Below are 27,705 nucleotides of genomic sequence, written 5' to 3'. Positions count from 1 at the left end.
AAGACATCAAGAAGCATTCCAAGGTTTTGCTTGAGCAAATGTACAAATGATGTTTCCATTTACTGGGAACAATATTCTGAGTTCTTGCATGTTGATAAATACATCTGTGGCCTTTATATTTGAAAATCAATTTGGTATATCTGAAGTCCTTGGCTCACAATCTATTTCCTTGAGTATCTTTAAAATGTTATGCTTCCAGCATGAATAGTTGCTTTTGAAAAGTCTGATGATAATCTGATTTTCTTTATCTTATTCTTTTTTACAAATGTCTATTTGCCTGAATGCCAAACTGATTTTTTTTCTTTTTTATTTAAAAGTTCAATAGATTTACCACAATGAATCTTAATATTGTTCATCTGGATCACTCTTCCAGATGTATAGCGTTCCTTTTCAATATGTAGTTTCAATTTTACTTTCAGGCACATTTTCTTAAATGCTCAGTTGGTTAAGCGACTGCCTTCGGCTCAGGTCATGATCCTGGAGTCCCGGGATCGAGTCCCACATCGGGCTCCCTGCTCAGCAGGGAGTCTGCTTCTCCCTCTGACCCTCCTCCCTCTCCTGCTCTCTGTCTCTCATTCTCTCTCTCTCAAACAAATAAATAAAATCTTTAAAAAAAATTATAAGTATTAATGTTCATTTTGTTTTATTGCTTTGGTTTTTCCCACCAGGAAATCCTATTATTTTGGATCTTGTTGCTTATCTCTCTATATATCACCTTCTATTAAAAGTGGGATTATTGGGGGTTTTGGAATTACTAATTCGCATGATATTTCAAATTTAGCCTTTGTTTCTAAATGAATTCATTCTTTAATTTCTAAATCTTTACTGCATTTCTGGCCCTTATTTCAGAGGTATTTCTAAATTTGATTTATAGTGTTCTTTTCTACATTTTATCATTCTACAATTTCTTTTAGCTTGCTTTGAAATATTAGGTTACACTTTTCCCGTCTATGAGCATAAAGCTTTGGTGCCCTTGCATTGTTTGTAGAGAGATCATTCTCCTCCTTATTCTCTTTATTCTTACTGTGGCCATCCTCTTCTACTATTGCTGCTGTTCTTATTATTGCATAGTCCAAGTCTCCTGATCTTTTAAGAGAGAGGGTTTGATCAGGAGACCATTTCTTTCTTTTCTTTTTTGGGAATCATCTGGCATCTTTAAACTTATCCTGTTGTCCGGTTCCCAAGTCCCACAGGGTGTGACTTGGCCATCGGGGTTTTAAATTCTTCCCCAGGTATTTCTTTCTTTCTTTTTTAAGATTTTAATTTTTTGAGAGAGTGAGAGCACAGGCAGGGAGATGGGGAGTGGGAGAGGGAGAAGCAGGCTTCCCGCTGAGCAGGGAGCCCGATGCGGAGCTCCATCCCTTGACCTTGGAATCATGACCTGAGCTGAAGGCAGATGCCTAACCAACTGAGCCACCCAGGCGCCCCTCCCCAGGTAATTCTAATGTGCAGCAAATTTAGCAACTAACATTCTGGAGGGAGGTGGGCAGTGTCTTGATGTTAAATGGTGACATTACAATTACAATTACTTTTCCTTTTTAAAGTAACTTCTTTTTCAGTGGTTCCCACTTGGAAAGCTTTTAGAAGCTTTCTTCTGCTTGGCCTCACCCTCATAGATTATGATACAAATGGTCTGGAGTAGGACCAGGAGACAGCTTAAAGCACTGCAAATGATTTGAGTGTATATTCAGGGTTGAAACCTCCTGTATCAAGAGAACAGATGGAGTATTTGCTAGCTGGAGGCTTAGCTGTTTTGTGAATCAGTCTGAATATTCTGGATACTGGTGGAAAGAGAAGGAGGTTTTCATAGTAAAGCTGATTCCTTCAGTACCCAGTGGGGACGATGAAGAGCAAAGGTTTCCAGCTGTCCCTAAAGGGGAAGGTTTACACAGACCACTTCTAACTTTACAAGTCTAGCTCTCCTATTCCTGCACTTTTCTGAAGAGTTGAAAAGAAATTGTCTTCTATTCTTTAAGATCTCTGGGTTCTGTTCATTGCTCCTATTTTCATCTGGACTTTCCATTTCCTTTGTCCTTATTGTCTCTCCTCAGCTGGGCTTTACTCCTTGAAGTTTCTCCTAAGAAGGAACTTCAGCTAGTGAGTTAAATAATTCACAGGACTCAGGGTGCTCAGGCCTTTCAGACATTAGAAAGGGTACTTTTCACTGACTTACAAATTGGATTGTATGAAAACACTTCTCTCAGTATCAGCTACTATTCTCGAATTGGCCTGAAGCAATTTCTCATGAGTATCTGTTGGCAATTTGGGTATTATCTGGGTCTCATTTCCATCAGCCATCGCATCACTTTCCTTTGCTTTCCTTCCATGGAGTAGCACATGGTCATGAAATTGACAGCTCATATTTTGGGATTTGTGAGAATACCTGCCACCTAATTGTGTGGTCAGTGTTTTCCATCAATTTTTGGTTTTGCTATCCTGGATCTTTTTTTGTTGTTGTTTTAACTATGTCACTGCTGCCACTATTTTTTTGGATTTCCAAGATGGACTGATTTGGGGGACTTCATGAAAAGAATCTTATGCTATTTTGGATATGTTCTAACTATTCCACAAAGTGGTTTGATAATTTCTGGACATGTAATATTCTGTCCCTTAGGATATAGCAGGGGCTAAGAAGATAAAAAATAGAAACTCAAGTCAAATTTGGTGATGTTGGCTAGAATTGGGATCTGGACTAAAAACAAATAGGAGTCAGTGGCTTAGTACAGCTGTAAGAATGAGATGGGGTGACTACCACTACCACCACCACCAATAATAATAATTAGCAATCGTAATTGTATGTGCTCTGTGCTGTTCCAAGCACTCATGTGTAAAAGGTAATTTAATATTTACAACCAACCTATTACCCCCATTTCATAAATGAAAACATAAAGACAAAATGAATTTAAATAATTTGCCCAAATAAGGAATTGAAAGTTATTTCTTCTGTCTTGTTGTTGGTGTATAGGAATGCAACTGATTTCTGTGCATTGATTTTATATCCTGCCACTTTACTGAATTCCTGTATGAGTTCTAGCAGTTTTGGGGTGGAGACTTTTGGGTTTTCCACATAAAGTATCATATCATCTGCAAAGTGAGAGTTTAACTTCTTCTTTGCCAATTCGGATGCCTTTTATTTCTTTTTGTTGTCTGATGGTTGAGGCTAGGACTTCTAGTACTATGTTGAACAGCAGTGGTGATAGTGGACATCCAACAACAAGACAGAAGAAAGAGAAATTAAGGAGTCGATCCCATTTACAATTGCACCCCAAACCTTAAGAATACCTAGGAATAAATCTAACCAAAGAGGCAAAGGATCTGTACTCAGAAAACTATAGAATACTCATGACAGAAATTGAGGAAGACACAAAGAAATGGAAAAATGTTCCATGCTCATCGATTGGAAGAACAAATATTGTGAAAATGTCTATGCTACCTAGAGCAATCTACACATTTAATGCAATCCCTTTCAAAATATCATCAACTTTTTTCAAAGAAATGGAACAAAAAATCCTAAAATTTGTATGTAACCAGAAAAAAACCTGAATAGCCAGAGGAATGTTGAAAAAGAAAAGCAAAGCTGGCGGCATCACAATTCCGGACTTCCAGCTCTATTACAAAGCTGTCGTCATCAAGACAGTATGGTACTGGCACAAAAACAGACACATAGATCAATGGAACAGAATAGAGAGCCCAGAAAGGGACCCTCAACTCTATGGTCAACTAATCTTTGACAGCTCAAGAAAGAATGTCCAATGGAAAAAAGTCTCTTCAACAAATGGTGTTGGGAAAATTGGACAGCCGCATGCAGAAGAATGAAACTGGACCATTTCCTTACACCACACCCAAAAATAGACTCAAAATGGATGAAAGACCTCAATGTGAGACAGGAATCCATCAAAATCCTTGAGGAGAACACAGGCAGCAACCTCTTCAACCTCAGCTGCAACAACTTCTTCCTAGGAACATCACCAAAGGCAAGGGAAGCAAGGGCAAAAATGAACTTTTGGGATTTCATCGAGATGAAAAGCTCTTGCACAGCAAAGGAATCAGTCAACAAAACCAAAAGACAAGTGACAGAATGGGAGAAGATATTTGCAAATGACATATCAGATAAAGGGCTAGTATCCAAAATCTATAAAGAACTTATCAAACCCAATACCCAAAGAACAAATAATCCAATCAAGAAATGGGCAGAAGACATGAACAGACATTTCTGCAAAGAACACATCCAGATGGCCAACAGACACATGAAAAAGTGCTCAACATCACTCGGCATCAGGGAAATCCAAATCAAAACCTCAATGAGATACCATCTCACACCAGTCAGAATGGCTAAAATTAACAAGTCCGGAAATGACAGATGTTGGTGAGGATGTGGAGAAAGGGGAACCCTCCTACACTGTTGGTGGGAATGCAAGCTGGTGCAGCCACTCTGGAAAACAGTATGGAGGTTCTTCAAAAAGTTGAAAACAGAGCTACCCTATGATCCAGCAATTGCACTACTGGATATTTACCCCAAAGATACAAATGTAGGGATCCGAAGGGGTACGTGCACCCCGATGTTTATAGCAGCAATGTCCACAATAGCCAAACTATGGAAAGAGCCCAGATGTCCATCAACAGATGAATGGATAAAGAAGATGTGGTATATATATATATACAATGGAATATTACGCAGCCAACAAAAAATGAAATCTTGCCATTTGCAATGATGTGGATAGAACTAGAGGGTATTATGCTAAGCAAAATAAGTCAATCAGAGAAAGACAAGTATCATATGATCTCACTGATAGGAGGAATTTGAGAAACAAGACAGAGGATCATAGGGGAAGGGAGGGAAAAATGAAACAAGACGAAACCAGAGAGGGAGACAAACCATAAGAGACTCTTAATCTCAGGAAACAAACTGAGGGTTGCTGGAGTGGAGGGAGGTGGGAGGGATGGGGTGGCTGGGTGATGGACATTGGGGAGCATATGTGCTATGGTGAGTGCTGTGAATTGTGTAAGACTGATGAATCACAGATCTGTACCCCTGAAACAAATAATACATTATATATTATTTTAAAAAATAAAGTGCATCTTGAGAAAGTAAAAAAAAAAAAAAAAGAAAGTTATTATAATCCTGACATCCAGATAGGCAGGCAGTATTTGTCAGAAAAGAGGTGTGGAAGGAGCAAGGAATGGCTGGGTTGTAGCTAACCAGAGTAAAAGTTACAATTGGTCATTCAGACAATGGTGAAGACACATGGAACAAGAAACATGAAAGCAGGCTAGGATCAGACCTAGGGGACCAGGTCAAGAAGACTAGATGCTAAGTGCCACACTGTTGGGCTGAGGTCATGTAAATAATTTCTGGCTATGGCCAGGATGACATTAGGCACAAATAGGATGGGACACAGAATATCAGGAACAGGAGTATCAATAGCCAACTAAAAAAAAATAAATAAATAAAAGAGACACTTCATCTGGATAGAGACAATATCAAAGGTTTATGTCACTAGACCTATAATACTCAGATTTAAAAAATCCATGCACAGAAAGCAGGTGAGTGTACATCAGGTTATTCTCAAGTCAGTGAACCCAACACTATGGGAATCTGCTATATTCTCTTTAAAATATAAAATAGTCGGGGCGCCTGGGTGGCTCAGATGGTTAAGCATCTGCCTTCGGCTCAGGTCGTGATCCCAGGGTCCTGGGATCGAGCCCCGCATCAGGCTCCCTGCTCAGCAAGGAGCCTGCTTCTCCCTCTCCCTCTGCCTCTCTCCCTGCTCCTGCACACTCTCTCTCTCTCTCTCTCTCTCTCTGTATCTCTGTGTCTCAAATGAATAAATGAAAGCTTTAAAAAAAAATAGTCACTAATGTGTACTGACAATCCACATCAAGCAATTCTTATTGCAAATTATAAGATGTTGGCATACAGAAAGTTTTAATCTATGCACCTTATCTTTTGAGATGGAAAGGATGATCTGATTTAGGATGATCTTGTGTGATTTTTAAATCAGAACCTTTCCAAGAATACCCTGGCACGTCATAGAATGTTTGTTAAAAAAAAATGAATCTTATCTGACAACACCAATTACTTGGTCATGCCATTAATTCTGAGAAAAATCTAGGCAAACAAACACTGATGACCTTCATTCATTAGAAATTCCTTACAGATTCTATTTTATGACCTATATCCACATAAGTAGAGTACACTGGTAGTTCTCAGATCTGGAAAATTCTTTTGAATCATTCTTTATGTTATGGTATAGCTTTGAATATGCGGCATAGGGCCAGCATAGTTTTAACTTTAATTGTTATCTGCTTTGAGATTCCTTTGTTTACACATAATCTTTTATTGCTTGAAAACAATTTTTAATGACATAAAGAGTATTTTTCCCACTTATGTTTTTGTGTTTGAAATCAGCAAGACTTTTTCTAAATGTTTCTACTCAGCAGCATAGCTGGTAATGTTCTTACCACTTACATAGTTTGTTCATTAGCTTTTGCTCCCTCTGCTGGATTGTAACAGCAAGACACAATAACTCTCAATTTTAAAAAAGAGGTATATGCTCCCACTCACTCTCATACCTTTGCATTTCAAAACCAGTATGTAAAATCCATTCTAAGGATAATAATCTAAACTTAAACTAGCTTTTATTTTGCTTTACTTACTCCAACACATGCTTATCCTTCAATTGCACATTATGTTACTCATTATTATTTTACATATGTCAACCTTGTTTGGTTTCTCTTTACTTGAAAAGAAGAAAATAGGCACATTTGCAGTGAATTCCAGTTTAATGTTAATGTTTCCATATTATAATTGCTCTAGTGAATATGCATTTAAGTATATTTTCTCTTTACCAAATTGTGCATAATTCAGAAGGATGAGTGCAAAATCTATATATTTAACAAATCCAAGCTGACTGCTTATGTAGACCTGGGTTTAAAATGCCCTGTTTGGGCCCCAGGGTGGCTCAGTTGGTTAAGCATCTGACTCTTGATTTCTGCTCGGGTTTTGATCTAGGGATGTGAGATTGAGCCCTGCGTAGGGTTCTGTGCTGGGCATGGAGTCTGCTTAGAATTCTCTCCCTCCCTCTGAGCACCCCCTCAGGCACCTCAAACAAACAAACAAACAAACAAACAAACAAATAAATAAATAATAAAAAACCAGAATGCCCTGATTAATGACTACAAGATTTAAAAATTCTGATTACATGATATACTAACCCCTGTCCAACACATAAACAAAGTAAAGAACATAGAAAATTATTTATTTTGGTGGATAACAAAAACAAGAATACTGGGAGAACTCAGTAAATGCCCAACGGGCATATAGTTTGTTATCATTGTTTGTGTCAATATCTACCTGAGTAATAAAATTAGAATTAGTTCTAGTCTAAGTATCAGCAATGTGAAGTAAAAAATATTTTTTCAGGTGATAAACTCACTCACTTTGTTCACAGGTAGGCTACACAGTCCAACAGTCTTTAAAGTTAAGATCTGATGAAGATTAACATCTTTTTTTTTTTTTTTTTTTCTGTACATAGGCCTGTTCAGTTGTCCTAGGTTGAAAATTAGCTACTGGGTCACAAAGAGTTTGTGAAATAGAATTGTGGGCAAAGAGAATGCTCCCATTAGTGTAAGTCATCTAAAACGAGGCTTCCTCACTGGTTATCCTAGTGAAAGGTCAGGAAGACTGTGAATCTATAAATAGATCTGATTACCAAGCAAGGGTAAATCTCTAAGCGTTTTAGCATTTGCATTTGGCAGTCACAGATTGTACCCTTAATCCCTGCGGCCAAACAGCTTCAAGTGCCTATTTTTAGTTACATAAATTTGCTTTTTAACAACATTTATGGGATACAGTACTAATAATATGTACCAGAACCTTAACTAGCTATTATGGTTAAAGGACACAAAAGGAAAAAGGAGTTCTGAGGTTGAGTAGGCAATCCTAAATGCAGAGACTAATGCCTAAACATCTTCTAAGCCAGATGTAAATTGTAAGCAAATGTAAATTGTAAGCCCCAAGAGTTAAGTCACTTGGTTACACAAATCCACTTCTCCCTGTTGCCCTACATAGCTCACAATACATTTTTTTTTTTTTCTCAAAATGCTGGCTTGTCATAGGCCCCCAAATTTGAAGCATTATGACTTTAGAATCCCGCTTTTCAATCTTATCATACTTGAATTTGCCTTTATATTTACAAGATCAAAACTTGACATGCTAAATCTATATAAGCTAAAGGTCTAGTTAAAGAATTTAATGCTGCAAAGAACTTGACTTCCTTATTCCATTATGATATGCTTACTGCGCCTAAAAGCACATGCTTCATTAAGCTACTTAAAGGTTTTAGTTCAAAGCAATTGCACAGCTTTTAACTTCGCATTGGAAATTGCATGTAATTCATGGGCTGGTTAAAGAATATTTCAATTACCTGAATAAAATTCAAACATAACAAAGTAAGATACTGATATCAATAATTTTCCTAATGATTATATAGTGCTGATACAGGATAATGAGAAACTGAATATCATATCTGCATATTCCAATACAGCCAAGAAAGTTATAAAAAGAGAAATTGACAGAGAAAAATTTATATTCACCAATACACAGGAATATTAAATAATAGGCTTTGAACAACATTGAAACTTAAGGAAGTTGTAAATCGTTAAATCCTACCAATTTCATTTTAAATTAAGTGATGAGTACATATGAAAAATATATGTATCACAAAGAAATAATTTGTTGTCTTGATAAGTAGGTTGGACACCTAATACCACTTTGAGGCTCTAAGTGTCTGAAAAAAAAAAAAACCCTCATATATAAGGAAAGATAGCTTTTTACTTTCTTCTAAAAATGGTTAATGGCAGGCAGTAAGAAAGAAAAAGCTTTAAGTAAAAGTCTGTTGTCCATTAACAGTTCATCCCAAACTCATTATCAAAATGCCCATCTTAAATTATGTATACATGACTTTGCAAAATCAAATCAGGAAGTAGTGCTTGGTAAGCTTGTCCTTCTGTTTCCATGGAAACAGATGCTGGATTGCATCTCTTAAGGGCTGGTTTTAAAGTGGAAAACTACAGCACAATAATATCCCATGAAGTTTAAAACTTAACTCATCTCACAGATTTTTTTTAATTTATTAGGATTTTTGAAGAAGCAGTTTATAGCATGACTATATACTTCATGTGGGGCATCTTTTATTTCTCTGAATTTTTTTTTAAAGATTTATTTATTTATTTGAGAGAGAGCACGGGGGGTGGGTGCGGGGAGGAGTGGAGGAAGAGGGAGAGAGAATCTCAAGCAGTCTCCCCGCTGAGTGCGGAGCCCAACCCAGGGCTTGATCCCACGACCCCAAGATCGTAACCTGGGCCAAAATCAAGAGTTGGATGCTTAACTGATTGAGCCACTCAGATGACCCTAATTGTCTGAATTTCTTAACTATTTGTTTCTTTTTTGCCATCTCTCCTGCCCCCATTTCAGTAGAATGGCTTAAGAGGAAAGGGCTTCGCTTATTTGACTTTGCATCCTTAGCATGTAACATATAGGTTCCAGCTTCACCTCTTATGTGACAAAAGCATTTTGAATAAACTATAATAATACAACCTATTTTGTCTTTCTAGCTTAAAGAAAAAGTGAGCATTAGTGTCAGACTTAGATCTATTTGAATCCTGACTTTAATAGCGAGCTCAATGACCCGTAGGTGAATCATATAAACTTTCTACATGTCAGTTTCCATTTTAAATTGGGATCATGGAGTTGAGATTTTTAAATAATATAATTGTTATAAAGCATCTAGCATAATGTTTGACTTAATAAGAAATCAGTAAATGGTAGCTATAATAATTATAATAACTATTTCTACGGGTGCTGCTACTCCTTCTTGCCAGGCATTGTGCTAAATGCTCTAGATCTTCCATCACTATATCCCTTTATGATTATCTTCACACTGCCAACAGGGACAAGAGAGGAGACCTAGAGCCACTCAAGTCTTAGGCTATGAGGTCAGGATTTAAACCTTCCTCTGCTTGCCTCCAAGGCCTGGTATTTTTTTAATACTAACAAGCTGTCTCTTCTTGGATATGTTTCAAAAACCCAGAAAGGTAGTCTCTTTCTTTCAAACTATTTCTATACATTAAAATATGGCCACCTGATCTATCACAGAAGGCAGCTAATTAAAAATCAGTAGGTTGTACAAAGGAATTTGCCCACACTGTATTTTTACTTTTTCGGGAAGTCAGTTAATTAGGTTTCCTTGATGTAGTGCAGGAAACCACAAAATTGGATTTTTAACACAGAAGTAAACATCTAGGTTCTGTTTCAGAGTTCTTCTCAGGAGTCACTCCGGAGGCCCCAGAAAATTTCTAAAAAGTCCACCTTACTCATATCTGTTTCATTATAGGCCCCGGTTATACCTCCTTTTAGAAAAAGTAATCAATGTTCACTCATCAGCTGGGTCCCCTGACTGCAGCAGGAGCAACATTCTATGACAAGAAAAGAAACATGCCCTTCTTCTTAGGGTACAAGTCGGGTTCACAACTGTTCAAACACTTTTCAGTAAAGAAATGAAAGTATTAGATATTGGGGATCTCAGAAGCACTAGATCATAATAACTAGCATGTAAAGAGTGTTCTAGTTTAAAAAGGACTCATATAATGTATGTATCGAATATAAATCCCTGTAACATTAGTGCTTAAATAGAAATGTCACATTATTTGAAAACAATGGCAACAACCCTCCCCCTTAATAAAAGCAAACAGACAAACAAACAAACAAAAATAAAACCCTGAGGCACAGGACTATTAAGTAACTAGAGTCAAACTTAGAAAGTTGTACAGGGGCGCCTGGGTGGCTCAGTCAATTAAGCAGCCAACTCCGATTTCGGCTCAGGTCATAATCTCAGGGTCTTGAGATCGAGCCCCATGCTGGGCTTTGGGATCAGCGGGGAGTCTGCTTCTTTCTCCCACTGTCCCTTTCCTTCTGCCCCTCCCCCATGCTATTTCTCTCCAAAATAAATAAATAAATCTTAAAAAAAAAAAAGAAAGTCATACATTCACTGTTACTACACGCAAATCTTTGCACTACATTATTCAGATTAAGGTTGAATATATGTAAACTGAAAGATTCTATAAAGAGATATTACATGGCTAATAAGGAAGAGGGGATTTGACAACTAGAGCAGGGACGTGGACACAGAAAAACAGCCTTTAAAAAACACTTCTGTGGGGTCCACTCGGTCTCAGTATTTTTTGCTTCAATTATTTTCTAGTTAATCATAAATTATGTTTATGGATTAAAGTGACAGAGTGGATAAGTTATAGAGCGTTATTTTTGGCAAATGAACCGAAAAAGTGCTACATTGTACTCTACACATTTTCAGATATTCTACTATTATGACCTAAGAAAATGGCAGTTTCAACCTAAGGACAAACTTAATCAGTAAATATTTTCCAAGTGCATTGTATCATTTCTGTCAAAATGCTTTAATTACAACCAATATTAAATTAGTTTTGATTCCCAAAACTGATCCTTATTAAGTGGGAAATTACCAATTCGGGACATACAATTCATAAAGGAATGGCTCTTATTTTGAGCAACTGAATATATATTATGAATATGTTTATATAGTCATAATGAAGCCACCTATGTATTTTTACAGATAGTAGATATTTTGGGAAACACATTAAGGAGGGCACATGATATGATGAGCACTGGGTATTATATAATAAGACTGATGAATCACTGACCTCTACCTCTGAAACCAGTAATACATTTTATGTTAATCAACTGAATTTAAATTTAAAAAATTTTAAAAATAGATATTTTGGAAAACAATGGTAGAGGATCAATGGTTTTCAATGGGCCTACAAAGTCAACACTGTTTTAACACTAAGCTATTCCTTGCAGTTTTCACTCTCACTTCTCATGAAGTACAAGGAGTCTCTCAGAGGCTACAGGGTGTGTGATATTACAGTAGACTGAATACCAAAACAGACTCTAGTTAACTTCTATTAGGCCAGACAGTAATGCAATTCACAAAAATATAATTGATGCTAATCTTGCTATTTGATTTTCTTTGGAAAATATATTTATTTTTAAACATGCATTACTTATATTAACATGTAATGGATAACATTGTTTTTAATGAATTAATAAATGGGTTTTACAGTTCTCAGGTTTAGTTTCAATACATTAAATATTAATAGTTTTAACCCACCTAAACCAAAGCTCTTGGGGTTCACAGTAAATTTTAAGAGTGTAAAGTCCATATGACCAAAAAGTTTCTGAACTGTTGGTAAAGAAACAAGAAAATACTATTTAGTCTTAAACTATCCCCTTACTTTTGCAAATCTCAGTGATAAAGACCTTTATGGTCCTTGAGACCATAAATGACTTGAGAAGTTATTTAAAATAGATCTATTTAAAAACCTGAAAGCATTTTATTCATAACATAAAAAATATTGAGCTCTTTAGAAATTGCTCCATTTGCAAAATATATTTATAACTTAACCAAAATAAATAATGCATACCTCACCAAGTGAGTAATAACGTCTTGGGATCTGGGAGTCCGGATAGATGTTTTCAAGGTACCAAGAAAAGGGCTTACACTTCAGATTTTCTCTTAGTGTTTTTCTGACTGACACATCTCCATAATCCACTTTGACAACACCTGGAATTTTTCAGAGAAACACACAAATCAGTTTGTGCTATTTTTGATTTAGTACGGTTTCGCTCTGTTTACTTTGCTGTCAGCTTTTTTCCCCCTCTATTCTAATTCCATCAAATTCAATTGCATATGCAGCTGCTATTACACTGATTTTCTTACTAGCAACAATTAGTACATGAAATAGATATAAAAAACAGCTTTTCCTTTGGCTATGGCTTTTCAAATGCAAGTATTTATCACCAAGTACTTATACTTCTTAGATGGAATAATTAATCAAATAAGTGTAAATTGGTATTAATTTAGCATCTCATAATGAAAGCTTAACTGAGCTGTGTGATAATGTGGCTGTTTCTCTTTAATAAACATTCTAATCCTCAGATTTTCCTAGGGTCTTTTATTCACCATTGTAGATTTCATGATAAATTTATATAAATATGATCCTCACAATGAACACTTAGGTGTTCTAACTTTCTCTCTTCTTCTTGAACTTTTATTCTATCTAGGTTTACCACAAACCTGATTTTTTCTTTATTTTTTTCCTGTATTATTTTATGAGTTAATATGAGCCACCTCAAATTCTTGGATAAGCAAGTTAGTAAATAAGTAAGCTAAATAAGGAAATGGCTTATACTCACATGTGTACATTAAAATTACTTAATTTCAATTCATATAATAGGAGAATATATGAAGTTAAAAGGAATATTTCCATTGATGATCATAAAATGATGCTGGCTAGTTGAGAATTAAACAACAATGCTACTAATTTTTATATAAAAATACCATGGTGATGTGATTTGCTCACTACTATCAATGTTAAAAATGATTTGCCTGAAATGACTAAATAACTGTGAGAAGATTGCCTTTCTTAGATTATTTTTGACAAGTCTGTGTTTAACATGTTTCTTTAAGATGAGTAAGCAACCAGACTTGGGCACAGGAAAAAAAAAAAAAAGGCCCAGTATTTAGTATATTCTATCCCAGCCAAACAGTAAAACCTAACAATCATTCTATAAAACAATGAATAATTGTTTAGACAATGCAGATGTCTGTAACTAATGCCATTATTTGAGTCAATGTATTGAAAAGTGGCAACACTCTTGAAGCTCTCATCACCTCTTAGTTTCCCCATTTCCTCACTGTTCCTTAAAAATTCTTCTTAGTTTTTGTTTTTCCAAAATTAAATGATTTAGTGTTGTTAGAAAGCATCCTGATGATGCTTAAGCAGCCAAACCATTTCCTTCTAAAAGACCATATTGATTTTTCTAGCTGGTGTTTGAACAGAAAACAAAAAGGTCTTTGGACTTTTTAAGCACATAAATATTTGCTTTCAAAATAATCGTATTCAGAACTTGCAATCTGGAGTGCAACCTTCAAAAGAAGAAGCTGAAAAATATTTACAAAATAGATCACTACAAGAATTTCTCTTTGTGTTAAGTGCTATATCAATTGCAGTGATCTAATAAATAGTCTTGAAAATCATATAAAGAGATTACATTGGACCCAGAAAAAAAAAGGGGCACTGTAGCTTCAGAGGACTTAATTCGACAATCAGTTTTACTGTTTCATTTTTGAGGTGGGCAAATGTAATTGAGATAGCTTATTTATATATCAGGATCTTTCCTTTTTCATCATTAAAATGTATTAGTCCTGGCTCCAGAATTATTTCCTAGGAGGCTTTTATGAGCAGTTTTCTGATTGGAAAGGAGTTTAAAGATTCATTTGCATATATTTTACATTAGATAAGAGAAAATATTAATTGCCCACATCAGATTTGGCAAAGATTTGGTTGGTATAAAATGACAGACACTATTGAGAAAAGCTAAAACCTGTTTACCCTATCACCCCTAAGCTGCCCCTTGGCATTGCCACTACAACATGAGTTTTGTCTTAGTCCTAGATAATTACTTTAATTACTGTTAGAAAAGCATAAAAATACTGTGGACTTATCTTGATATTTTGGTGAGGATGTTTTTTCCCTCTATAGCTATATTTTCCAACATAGAAGTGAGATACTATGAGGGTTAGTATCCAAAATACATAAAGAAGTTATAAAACTCAACACTCAAAAATTAAGGCAGAAGACATGAACAGATATTTCTCCAAAGAAGATATACAGATGGCCAACAGACACATGAAAAGGTGCTCATTGTCACTTATCATCAGGGAAATGCAAATCAAAACTACAATGAGATATTACATCACACCTGTCAGAATGGTGGATATTAAAAACACAAGAAACAAGTGTTGGTAAGGATGTGGAGAAAAAGGAACCCTCTCAAACAGTTGGTCCAATTTAAGAAACAAATGAGCAAAGAAAAGAGAGAGAAACCAAGAAACAGACTCTTAACTACAGAGAACACACTGATGGTTTTTATTTAAATTCTAGTTAGTTAACATATAGTGTACTATTGGTTTCAGAAGTAGAATCTAGTGATGCATCACTTACATATAACCATCAGTGTGTTCTCTATAGTTAAAGAGTCTGTTTCTTTTTTTTTCCTTTGCTCATTTGTTTTGTTTCTTAAATGCCACATAAGAGTGAAATCATATGGTATTTGTCTTTCACTGACTGACTTATTTTGCTTAGCATTATACTCCCTAGCTCCATCCAAGTCATTGCAATTGGCAAGATTTCTTTTTTTAATGGCTGAATAATATTCCATTGTATATGCATACCACTTCTTCTTTATCCATTTATCAGTTGATGGGCATTTGGGCTCTTTCCATAATTTAGCTATTGTTGATAATGCTGCTGTAAACATCAGGATGCATGTGTCCCTTCGAATCAGTATCTTTGTATCCTTTGGGTAAATCCCTAGTAGTCTTGTCTTAAAGACCAGAAGACCTGGTATGAGACCCTCTGGTTCTTTTTCCCATTACTACAGGGACTGAGGAGGCCTTGTACCACAGCTGGTATGGCTTCAAGATGTTCAAGATGGTGAAGCCTTTGTTAGCCTGTGTCATGGAAAGACCATGAAGTAGAGCCCGAATTATTCATTTCCATGGCTTGAAATACACTCTCGCTTGTTTTCCAAACTGTTATCTACAACCCAAACCTCTCCAAAATAGCTCATCCAATTGTTTACCCAACAATTTTACTGGGATCTTAAATAGGCATCTCAAATTTAACATGTCCAAAACTGTCCTCTTGATTTTCCAACTTCATCCTTCTCCGAGGTTCTCCATTTCAGCAACTACCACAAAAATCCACCCATTTTCTCAGGGCAACAATATAAGAGTAATTATCTTTCTCTCACACTCACATATTCAGCTCATTAGCAATTCCTATTTGTTCGATACATCCTCAGTCCCTCTAACATCCCCTTTGCCATCCTGGTTACATAATCTCTCATCTCTTGACTAAACTAATATTGTAATAGACTTCTAACTAGTTCCCCTGACATCTTACATTTCTCCATCTATCCTTTATTGGCTATTGCCTGTTCCCTGGACAATATATTTGAAATACAAAGAAAGTCATGTCACTATCCTGCTCCAAAGCTTCTAATGAATTTTTCATTGTGCTAGGAATAATTGACAATATCTTAACCATTGTCTAAGATCCTTCATGAAATGATTCTTGATTATCTCTATGACCTAATCATCTATAATCACTTCATTGTGGCCACACTGGCTTTTTTGTTTTTTTCTTTGCCTTTTTTCTTAATGATTTATTTATTTATTTTAGAGAGAGAGAGAGCATGCATGCATGCGTGGAGGGAAGGGCAGAGGGAGAGAATCTTCAACCAGACTCCCCGCTGAGCATGGAGTCCAAAGCAGGGCTCATTCTCACGACCCGTGAGATCATGACCTGAGCCAAAACCAAGAGTCAGACGCTTAACTGACTGAGCCACCCAGGCACCCCTTTTTCTTTAGTTTTCTTCAAACATGCCAAGTTCATTCCCAATTCATGTCTTTGTACTTGTCCTTTTTCCTGTCTAGAATGGTATTAACCAGGAACTTCCGTGAGTTGTCCTTTACTACATTCAAGTAACACCCAAGACAATCAAAGCGTTCCATTTTTCCATCCTACACATAACCCATCATAATGATTGGCTCAGGAATGAGCCTATGAACCAGCTAGCTTAATAAAAATATATATTCTGAGAACTTCCTAGGACTATTAGGAAGTTGAAGCTCTATTTCCTCTCTAGTTGCTAGCTGTAAAGATGACTTAAACCTGGAGCTTTGGAGGCTACCATATAGAGAATGCCTAAGACAATGACACCAATACAGGACTGAGGTAAACAGATGGGAAGAGAAAGTGAAGAAAAGACAAAAATACAGAGCAGAGGCCAAGACAAGATTAAGTCAGCAGATATTTATTGTGTTCCAACTATATACAAGGCACATTTTCTAGGCACTTGGGATATATCAGTGAACAAAACAAATTAAATATATCTTCCTCAGGGCACCTGGGTGGCTCAGTCATTAACTGTCTGCATTCGGCTCAGGTCATGATCCCAGGGTCCTGGGATCGAGTGCCACATCAGGCGCCCTGCTCGGCGGGAAGCCTGCTTCTCCCTCTCCCGCTCCCCCTGCTTGTGTTCCCTCTCTCGCTGTGTCTCTCTCTGTCAAACAAATAAAATCTTAAAAAAAATCTTCCTCTATGGAGTTTACATCCTAGAGGAGGGAGACATGTACAGTAATACATCAGAAGGTGATACATGCTATGACAAAAATAGACTGGGGTGAGGGAGGAATGTTGCAACAGAATGAATCTTAATGTGTTATTATTTTTTTTCAAAGGCAACTTATAAAAGTTGCAAGTTTTTAAGGTAAGTCTTTCAGTAGGACTTGCACAAACCCTGAGAAAACTCTGACAATTAAATAAAGCTTCAGAATAAGTTAAAAAGAGTATTTTAATTAACTCCCAGTTTGCAGGTGTGATTAGTAAGTAAATGATAACACATACAGGTTTGTTATATTTTATTTAATAACCTGTCCTCTAGTCATCATTTAAAAATCTACTTCAAGGTAGTATTAAATTTATATATGTAGAATAATCATGTATTAAATTTTTAAATAGACGATAGATTGAAGATCATAATAATCTCAGTTAAGTTCTTCCTTAGTAGATAGCTAAGAGGCCTGTGGTTCTGGTTCCCCATAATCAAGGTCCTGATGACAGCATAGCCTGATATAGACCAACAAAAGCTTAGAGTTTTCTGTATAAAAATACATAATGCAGCATAGCTTAATGCAGAGAAAAGGGGAAATGATTTCCTTTAATCAGGAATGCTTAAGTAGATCAATGGTATATCTAATTGTCAAAATACATATATTGAAACAACTAGGTCTGTATTAGAACATAGAAGAATGTTACTAAAAATATAAATAATTTTTATTATATTGACATTATAATAAAATAAACTATATATGAAGCCAAAAACACTGAGAAAAATAAAAACAGCACATTCCCTTTGCTACTAAAAAAAAAAAGAGAGGAAAAAACTTTTAAAAATTCTCCTATTTTAAGGCACCTGGGTGGTTCAGTTGGTTAAGCGTCTGACTCCTGATTTTGGCTCAAGTCATGATCTCATGGTTCCTTGAATTGAGCCCCACCTCAGGGCTCCTCACTCATCAGAGAGTCTGCTTGAAGATTCTCTCCCTCTACCCCTCCCCCCACTCGTGTGCATGCATGCTCTCTCTCTCTAAAATAAATAAATAAATCTTTAAAAAGAATCTATTTTTTCCTTAAGCACAATTAAAACTATGCAGCTAATCAATGTTTTTATATACAATGATATATTAATAATATACTTGTATATTATAGTGGACCATTATACATAGTTTCAGCTCAGAATCTTTTAATATATTTTCAAAATTCCCTATTAAGAGAAAATCACCTTCTTTATTTTGTTATTTACTTTGAAAATTTATCATCAGGAGCTTTATGGATATGGATCTGCATTTTCTTTCTCCTCAAGAGAAGTAATAATAAAAAATCATTTTAAAGCCACCTAGAGATTATTGTAGTCTAGAATATCTAAAAACTATATTGTGTCAGAGGTTTAGCAGATTACTTCATATATTTTTCTGATTTTAAACTATTCTTTTAAATCACCATTTTAATTTTTTTCCATTCTTGAAATGCACACAAATTACCCATACTCATAACCACTCATTAGGAGTTACTGGACAGAATTACATTAACAGGCTGATGGCACATGCCAGCTAATAACATACAGTGATTATCTGTTGAATTTATCATTTCCTATTATTACTGCAATTTTATTTTAATGGAATAAAAATGAGATAATGAATGGTACAAAGATCATAGCTTCTACTGAGAGGTATATTACATAGAAGCTGCAAGTATTAGACAACTTGTCAATATATTTAAGTCTGCCTGATCCCATAGTCAAAAGTTTGGGCAGATCTTGAGGCTGAAGTTTCTAGGTAATTGCCTCAAACTTCAGTTCAATTTGGCAATAAAAGTCTCATATTCAACTGCTTGATCCCGGATCAATGAGAATACAGGAAATAAGAAAAGTGAATCTTTGCAATGGCCTTTAAAAATAAAGGTCAATTTAGTATCAGTTAAAGCAAATGGAGTATAAAATCTGTAACTGCTAGGAAAAAAATTCCAAGTAAGGATGTTAAGGCAATGTTTACCATCTTTTAGAAGCTAGAATAGCCAGAATATGTAGTCATCTGCTCTATAACTCATATATTCTATGGAAAATCCAAAGGAGATTTTGAAACAATAAAAGTACTACTGCTGTACTTGTATGCATTTTTTTTATCCCCAGGAGTAAGGAAAAATTTGCATACAATTTGTATATTGGTCTTCTAAAAACTTCTTATAATTATTTGAAAAATATGTATTCATTGCTGAATTCTAAAACATTAACAACTATGAAAAGTAAAATAAAAATCACTTGTAATATGACTATATTTACCTTATGGTAATGATTTTTCTAGACTTCTATTTATGGATAACTATAAGATACTTTTCCCCTAAGACAGTATGTCATGAACACTTTTCAAGTTCTCTAAATTCTTCTGTAACTTTGTTTTTAATGCCTCTGTGTTGTTCTATTTTACAAATTGGTAATAACTTATTTAACCAATGTCCTATATTTGGACATTCAAGTTGTTACTAATTTTGGACTTTAAAATCAATGAACATCTTTGTATATTTTTTATTATGCCCTTGATTGTTTCATTAAGATAATTTTTAGAAGCAATATATTTTCATAAATTATATGCTGATTTCAAGACTTTAAAAAATATATATATTACTAGCCTGCTTTTCAGAAAATTGTTCAAATTCATACACTGTCTTATGGTGTAAGAAGCTAATTTCCCTTCCAGAACACTGACTATTTTAATTTATCCTTTAGTTTACCACTTTCTATTATGTGGAGATAAATGTTATCACATTACTATTTAAAACTGATTACTAGTGACTTTCAGGGAAGATGGCAAAGTACAAGGATGCTAAGCTCATCTTATCACAAGAATACAACTAGGTAACAGCCACATTCCTGTAAATAACCTGGAAAGCAACCTGAAGAATGGCAGAACAGACTCTCCACAGCTAAATGTAGAGAAGAGGCCACATCAAAGAGGGTAGGAAGGTCAGAGAGGCAGTCGGGAGCTAAATGGACCCTCAGGACTGCACAGAGGCGAGAGGGAAGACATGGGGACAGAGAGGGGAAAGAAACAGACCCTCACCCTGGGCACTCCGGGCATGGGCAACTCACAAAGGGAAGCCGAAGCCCCATAACATTTGGCTTTGAAAACCAGAGGGGCCTAATTTCATAAGTTCTTATAATCAGCAGGGCTTAACACCTGCAACTTTAGAAAAAATCAGCAGGCTGAGATACAGCATAGAAGCAACAGGTTGAAAAATGCCTGGTGTAAACAGGAGGGAGATTTATTTACTAATCTCAAAGCCTGTGTTGGAGGGGCAGGGATCCTTGGGAGACTACTCCAAGAACAAAAGAGCTGGCAGATGCCATGTCCCTCCTGTGAACCCCAGCCTAGATACACAGACACCTGCAGGCCCCTCCGGGGTGCAGTCCCAGCATTCTCCTGCAGGCACGCCCTCTCCAGCCAGGCTTCCTGCTATGATCCCTGTGAACTTCTTAAATGGGGTTTTAATTTAAATGTGGTGTATTGGGATGGGATTCCCAACTGAGCCACCCAGATGCCCCCCAATTTTTTTAATTAATAAATTTATAAATAATAAATAAATATACTGTTCAATTTTTTTCATTAGCTAGTTTCTATCTTAAGATTTTAATTAAACCAAGAAAATGGTATGAAACACAAACACATATTTGTTGATGTGTTTATGTTCAGTCCCTAGAACATGACCTGACACCAATGGACATTCTTTAGATATTAGTTTCACGACTGTCTGGTACATACTCTCTTTTTCCTCCGGGGCTTTCCATCTCATTCTCTCTTTGTCTCACATATACGTGTTTATAAGAAATTACTATATAATTTGCTTTCATGACTTAGAATTACTACTTTATACTTATTAAAAGTTATATATATATTTTCCTCTTCTGTCCTGAACCTACTATATATATACTATATACATATATATATGGGGGGAGAAAGTAAGTTTATGCAAAATTTGTTTCCAAAATGCTAGTTGGTCTCATTAACGATTATTAGTATTTATTAAAGTGCATCTTCCTAGTCTATATTTAGTCAGCATTCTTGTCTGCAAAGCCAACAAGGAAATCTAATTATGTTTTTGAATTATGAGTTATGAAGGAAAAAAACTAACACAACCCAGAAAAACTAACGTGAATTGGCAATCCCATCTTATTAACTCAAACAATGTCTGAGATTATATTATCGAACATGTTAACTCAAAAGAAATATTAAGTACACATAGTCAATTCTTGATTATCTAGTCTAACAACGTAAACATAGGGTGCATAATTTTTCTCAAAAGGAATGACTTCCATAGCATTTAAATATCTCTATTTATGCAGCAAAGGGAAAGAATTCTGATTATATGCAGGTGTGATTAAAGGAAATTAAGAACACACCAGTGCACTTACAGACTGGTTCTCACTGCCTGGGTGTGAATTCTGCTCTGCCACATACTAGATGGGTAATATTGGGCAATATATGGACCTCACGGGGCCTCAGCTCTTTTCCTCTATTAAGTGGACACGATACTAGCACCTTCCTTAGAGTGTCATTGTGCTTATTCACTGAGTTAACATGTAAAACACTTAAATAGTGCATGATTCGTAGTAAGTGCTCACTAAGTGCTACTTATAATGGTGGTGGTTTTATTGTGGATATGGACCTCGAGGGGTACATCATCCCCTAATAACAGAGCAGCCTGGTTATTTTCTGAGCCTGCGCACTTCTGTCATATATTAGATGAGTAAAGTGGGAAATCAGCAACTTAACTTTGGTCCAGATGCCCTTTCAGTGAGAAGCATACCATACATCACTTTCAAGACTCCTCAGAATTGCACTACTATAGGTATCGTTCAAGGTCTCCACCCAAGCATTTTTCTAAACCCAAATTACTAATAAAATGAAGCTGAAGTGTAAGCGCTGTGAATTGTGCAAGACTGTTGAATCTCAGATCTGTACCTCTGAAACAAATAATGCAATATATGTTAAGAAAAAAAAAAAGAAGAAGAAGAAGGTAGCGGGAGGGGAAGAATGAAGCGGGGGAAATCGGAGGGGTGGACGAACCATGAGAGACGATGGACTCTGAAAAACAAACTGAGGGTTTAGAGGGGAGGGGGATGGGAGGATGGGTTAGCCTGGTAGTGGGTATTGAGGAGGGCACATTCTGCATGGAGCACTGGGTGTTATGCACAAACAATGAATCATGGAACACTTCATCTAAAACTAATGATGTAATGTATGGGGATTAACATAAGAATAAAAAAAATAACCAAAAAAAAAAAAAAAATGAAGCTGAAGTGCCACACATCTCCCACTTGCCCCTTGCCCCGTTCACGTTTGTGCCCTGCGGTGCTTTTCGCACATATGCCACACAGGAAAAACATAAATTCCATAACCAGGGTCTTTCAGTGTAGAAGATACACGAGTAAGTACAGTATGAATTCAGATTAAAAAAAAAAATAAAACTGTTCTAAGAGAACACATTGATTTCTGTTTTGAGAGAAAACTTGCAAAAATATACTCAATCTCCATTGCCAATGGATTTCCCTCTCCTGTCCTGAACATACTATAAACGAGCGAGCTGTGAAAGGCTGAAGGAGAGCCATTAGTTAACCCTGGGACACTGTGCCATTACTAAAACAACCAATGACAAAAATTTCACTAAGCATGAGCTTGACTTATGATGTTGGGAATGGTAGAGTAACATATTGCTCCTGGGGTGCGCATGCAGTATTTATCTTCTTCCAGCACTAGTCATGTCAAAGACTGGATACTGAACACAACACAAAGTTTATTTATTGCATACGTAAGATGCAGTTCACAAACCAGACTTAACACCGATTGGTAGGAGAACTACTCAGCACTTATTAAAGAAGGGCAATATTCAGTAATGATAAAAACAGGCCAAGTGTGTCAGCTGTGCTATTGTGGTGCTAAAATATTCTACAGAATGGTCTCCCACTCCACTACAGAGAATTCTAACATGCCTGTCTTCTTTTTTTAGAGCTTTGTATTTTTCTTAGGATGTCACTGGTCTAAGTCTGTGCTATCATCTAATTCAGCAAGCCTTCTGGGTCCATACAGGGGATTGGGCAGCTGAAGGCAAAGGCAGAAGGCCAGCATCTTAAAGGAATAGCATGCTTGCAAGGCAGGTTTTGTGTTTCTTGGTAGGAGTTTGATTTGTCTAGAGGAAAGCAAAGCGTTTTGAATCACATCATAGTGATGGTATTCAAATACAAACTCTGAAGAATATCAGGAGTGTTCTTTAAAATATAAATCCTCTTGCAGACGTTGATTTAGGCTACTCACATTATTTCTCCTGTCCCCTGCCTTTACTTGTTGCAAACAGGTTAAAACCTCAAAATCATTGATCAAAAAATGGAGGACTAGTTACTGAAAACTCTGGGGAAAAAATTCAATGTGGTGGAAATTTACTGATTCACAACTGTATAGCATCACAAAATTGCATCAAAATTATAGGTTTGAGTTATAATTGACCTTTCATGGATGGAATAATTAAGGCTCAGAAAGTTGATTGGACCTCTAGGAAGAAGCATAGCTGATAAGTGAAAGAGCTTACATTACAACCTAGGTCTCTTGATTCTAGGTCAGCGCCCTTAACATCTGTTCCTTCAGTTATCTTGTCTTCATAGTTTCCCTTTCTGTGTTATATGCTGTGCTGGATGATAGGGGTAAAACGTTGAACAAAAACTATATATGGTTTCTTCCCTCACAGCTTAATCAGTAATCAAATAACCAAGACAAATGAAAATGACCAAATGTAAAATCACAAATGTGTTTGAGAGATGTTGAGTATAAAAGCATAGAAAAAGCAATTGGTCCTCTGGTGGTTAGGGAGGGGTATGTCAGGGAAAGCTTCTCTGAGGAAGTGATCATTAAGCTGAAATAGTAATCAAATGTGGGGAAGATGAGATAGAGAGTGAATTGGGTGTGTATTACAGAAAATGCCACCTGGTTTTGTTTTTTAGGAACATATTGATAAAAAGGGTATTTTTCTTTGGCTCTTACCAATGATTACTCACTTCTTTATTTCTGTATTATTTTCTGTGGCAAATAGTCTCTAAGGTGGCCCTTGATTATCCCTACTTCCCAGTATTCTGGCCCCTGTGTGGGCCTTTTCCCTTGAGTGTAGGCAGGACCTGTGACTTGCTTCTAATGAAGAGAATGTAACAAAGAGGAGGGGATGTTGCTACTGTATTAATGTAAGATTGTAACTTATATCTTGGTAGCAGATTCTCTATTGACTCCCTTGTTGGCTCTGGTGAATAAGCTGCCATGTTGTAAGCTGACTATGGAGAGACTCCCACTGCAAGAAACTGCTGGCCAATAGCCAACAAGGAATTGAACCTCTCAGTTTAACAACTTGGAAGAAACTAAATTCTGACAACAATCACATTAACTTAGAAACAGATCCTTCCCTAGTCAGGCCTTGAGATGCGACTGCAGCCCTGGCTTACATGTTGATTGTAGCCATGTGAGAGGCCCTGAAGCAAGACCTTGCCTGGACCTGCAGGAATTGTGACATAATACACGTGTGTAGTTTCAAGCCACTAAGTTTGTGCTAATTTACTACATATCAATTCGTAGTGTATTACCCTTTTTTGTCATTTCAGACTCTATTTAAAATGTCTCCTTTTTGGTACTGATAACATTAAGTCCTGTATTTAAAAAATCTCCTAGAGGGACACCTGGGTGCCTCAGACAGTTGGGAGCATCAGACTCTTGGTTTCGGCTCAGGTCATGATCTCGGGGTTGTGAGATGGAGCCCTGGAAGGGGCTCTGCATCTGGGCGGAGTCTGCTTGAGATTCTCTCTCTCTCCCTCCCCCTCTCCCCTTACCCCTGCTCTCTCACTCTCTAAAATAAATAAATGAATAAAATCTTAAAAAACATTTCCTAGAAAATAAAGAAATTCTTTGGGATAATATTATAAAATTATTTATATCATTATTTCTTATATACATTCTAAAAGGCTCTTAGAGTTGAACATTTAGGATCTCATTTAAGAATACATAAAGATATTCTACCACCTCTTTTTTTCCGAAATGTTTTACTACGGTCTAATAAGCATTAGGCTGAAAACTGCAGAGAAATGGAGACTTCGGTGACTGATTGCAGTGTTTCACATGGGAATGATCCACCTGAGGATGAATTCCAGATTCATCATATACTGGCCATATGACCTTGGATAAATTCCTTTACTCGTGGAAGGTGCAATAGAAATAGTAATTGTAATGACTTCACAGACTCATGAGGAAACGAATGAGATAATACCCACAAAGTACTGTGTCACGGAGGGAGAGCTGAAAAACCGTAACTACTATAATGTAAAAAAAAACTATAAATGCCTTTTGTTCAGTTATATAGACTTTGCAGTAAAGTATTTCATAATCTAATGACACATTATCATTTTGTTATTTCATTTTTGAATTTTTAAATATAAATAAGACAAATTTCATGTTTGGCCACATTCCTGCTGCTAGATTGGAACAATTTTAAAGCAATGTTCAGTGATTTAATTTTTTTTATTTTATTTTTTTTTAAGATTTTATTTATTTATTTATTTGAGAGAGAGAATGAGGAAGAGAGCACATGAGAGGGGAGAGGGTCAGAGGGAGAAACAGACTCCCTGCCGAGCAGGGAGTCCGATGCGGACTTGATCCCGGGACTCCAGGATCATGACCTGAGCCGAAGGGAGTCGCTTAACCAACTGAGTCACCCAGGCACCCAATTTTCAGTGATTTTAGTCATAGATTAAGATATTTGCTACTGCAGATAGTAGTAATTAAGACAGTGCTTTACTAACATTTTCATGGGGCTCAATGATCTTAATCCCTTTAATATTTTTATGTAGTCTTTAATCTTACTTTTGCTTGCTTCCTGCCCAGTGGTCAGTGTTTACTGAGGTAAGAAATACTCTGCAAAGTTATAGATTTTATCACAAATTTTTAAGAACATTAAAATTGTATGGTTACCACAGAGTATAATTACAGATTTCTGCTCGACAATAAACCAATGTTGTTTCAGTATTTTACAGAACATAAACACTGTTGGACTTAATGCATATTCAGTAATTATTAACATATTAGCATAATTTTACACTTCAAATAGTTTCTAGATAATTAACTTTAATAAGTTTTTTTAAAATTTTAGATATACAACACGAGAATCAAAAAGCCTTCTAAGAAATTGACTATGTGGTTAAATATTAGACAATGTTAATAGACCAAATATGAATTACTTTAAAATTATCTACACTAAAGCAGTATTTTAATTTTTACTCATAGTTTCAGAAACAAGGTCTCTACTCTTAAATATGGTCAATAGTAACATTAACAAAATGTTAAGAACATTTTAACACACCTTGTTAATAAAAATTCAATTTAAAGCTTTCTTTAAAAAGGAGAGAAAGCTCCATGGCATTTTACATGGTGAGTTTATTTCATTAGCACATAGTTCATAGCCAATATGACATATGTATTATTATACATAAATACCAAATTTCCAACTGTCCTACCAAGATGGGCTAAAGACATAAAATTTGGCTTAAAAAAAATAGTTGCTGATGTGTTTTGTTTTCTGCTTTAAAAAGAGCTAGGTATCATTTATTAAGCAGACATTATATATTTCCAGTCACCTATTATATGTTCTCTGAAATGCTATTTTTATGATTTCATTTTTTATAGTATAATAAGAAATTTTCCTGAGACTGGGTCTTAAACTTTTTTTTAAAGTTACAGTTTATAAATTTTAAGTGTGGACAGTTTTTTTTTTTTTTTAAGATTTTATTTATTCATTTGAGAAAGAGAGAGCATGCACAAGTGGGGGTGGAGGGAAGATGGGCCAGAGTGAAAGGGAAAAGCAGACTCCCCGCTGAGCAGGGAGTCCGATGCGGGGCTTGATCCCAGGACCCTGAGATCATGACATGAGCCAAAGGCAGACAGACACTTAACCAAGTGAGCCACCCGGGCGCCCCCAGACAGTAGTTTCTTAATTATGCAAGCCAAAGCAGAAACATCATGACAAATGGTGCAGATCAGTGGTTAATCCAAGGGAAAATTTTTTTTTTTTTACTTTGTAAGATAGAATTTTTAATACATACTTTTAAAATACAAGAAATTGTTGCAGCCAACCTGACCTCTGCATTGCTTCACTTAGACAAAATAAAATGCAATTTTTATGCATGTGTAAACTATTTTAGATTAGGCATCTACAACAGAGGTGGAATAATGGTTTTGATATAAGTTTCCTAAAGTTCAGGCTTTTCCTATGAGAAGGAGGTTCAGGAAGAAGTCATTCTCCCTAATATAAAATAGTAATTATACACTGCTTCATTGTATCAAGAGAGGAAGCACAGAACTGTGCATCTCAGATCATTCATAAGGTAGTCAACCAGGGGGCTTT

At 36.0% G+C, this 27,705-nt stretch overlaps 1 protein-coding gene across 2 annotated transcripts in view; it reads right to left on the bottom strand.

Annotated features, from left to right (window-relative positions):
* The window catches only part of GALNT13 (polypeptide N-acetylgalactosaminyltransferase 13), a 544,730-nt gene that overhangs the window by 40,879 nt on the left and 476,146 nt on the right, over positions 1 to 27,705 (bottom strand). For both annotated transcript variants that reach the window (XM_045867449.1, XM_045867450.1), the window contains exon 10: positions 12,523 to 12,662. In XM_045867449.1, coding sequence (XP_045723405.1) covers positions 12,523 to 12,662 — 140 coding nt within the window. The remainder of the gene's footprint in view (positions 1 to 12,522; positions 12,663 to 27,705) is intronic.

The sequence above is a fragment of the Mirounga angustirostris genome, unplaced genomic scaffold (assembly GCF_029215605.1).
Source record: "Mirounga angustirostris isolate CCGP_5_RB_7025 unplaced genomic scaffold, mMirAng1.0.hap1 SCAF_3, whole genome shotgun sequence".
NCBI classification, from domain to species: Eukaryota; Metazoa; Chordata; class Mammalia; order Carnivora; family Phocidae; genus Mirounga; species Mirounga angustirostris.
This window is presented reverse-complemented; position numbering and strand designations above follow the sequence as displayed.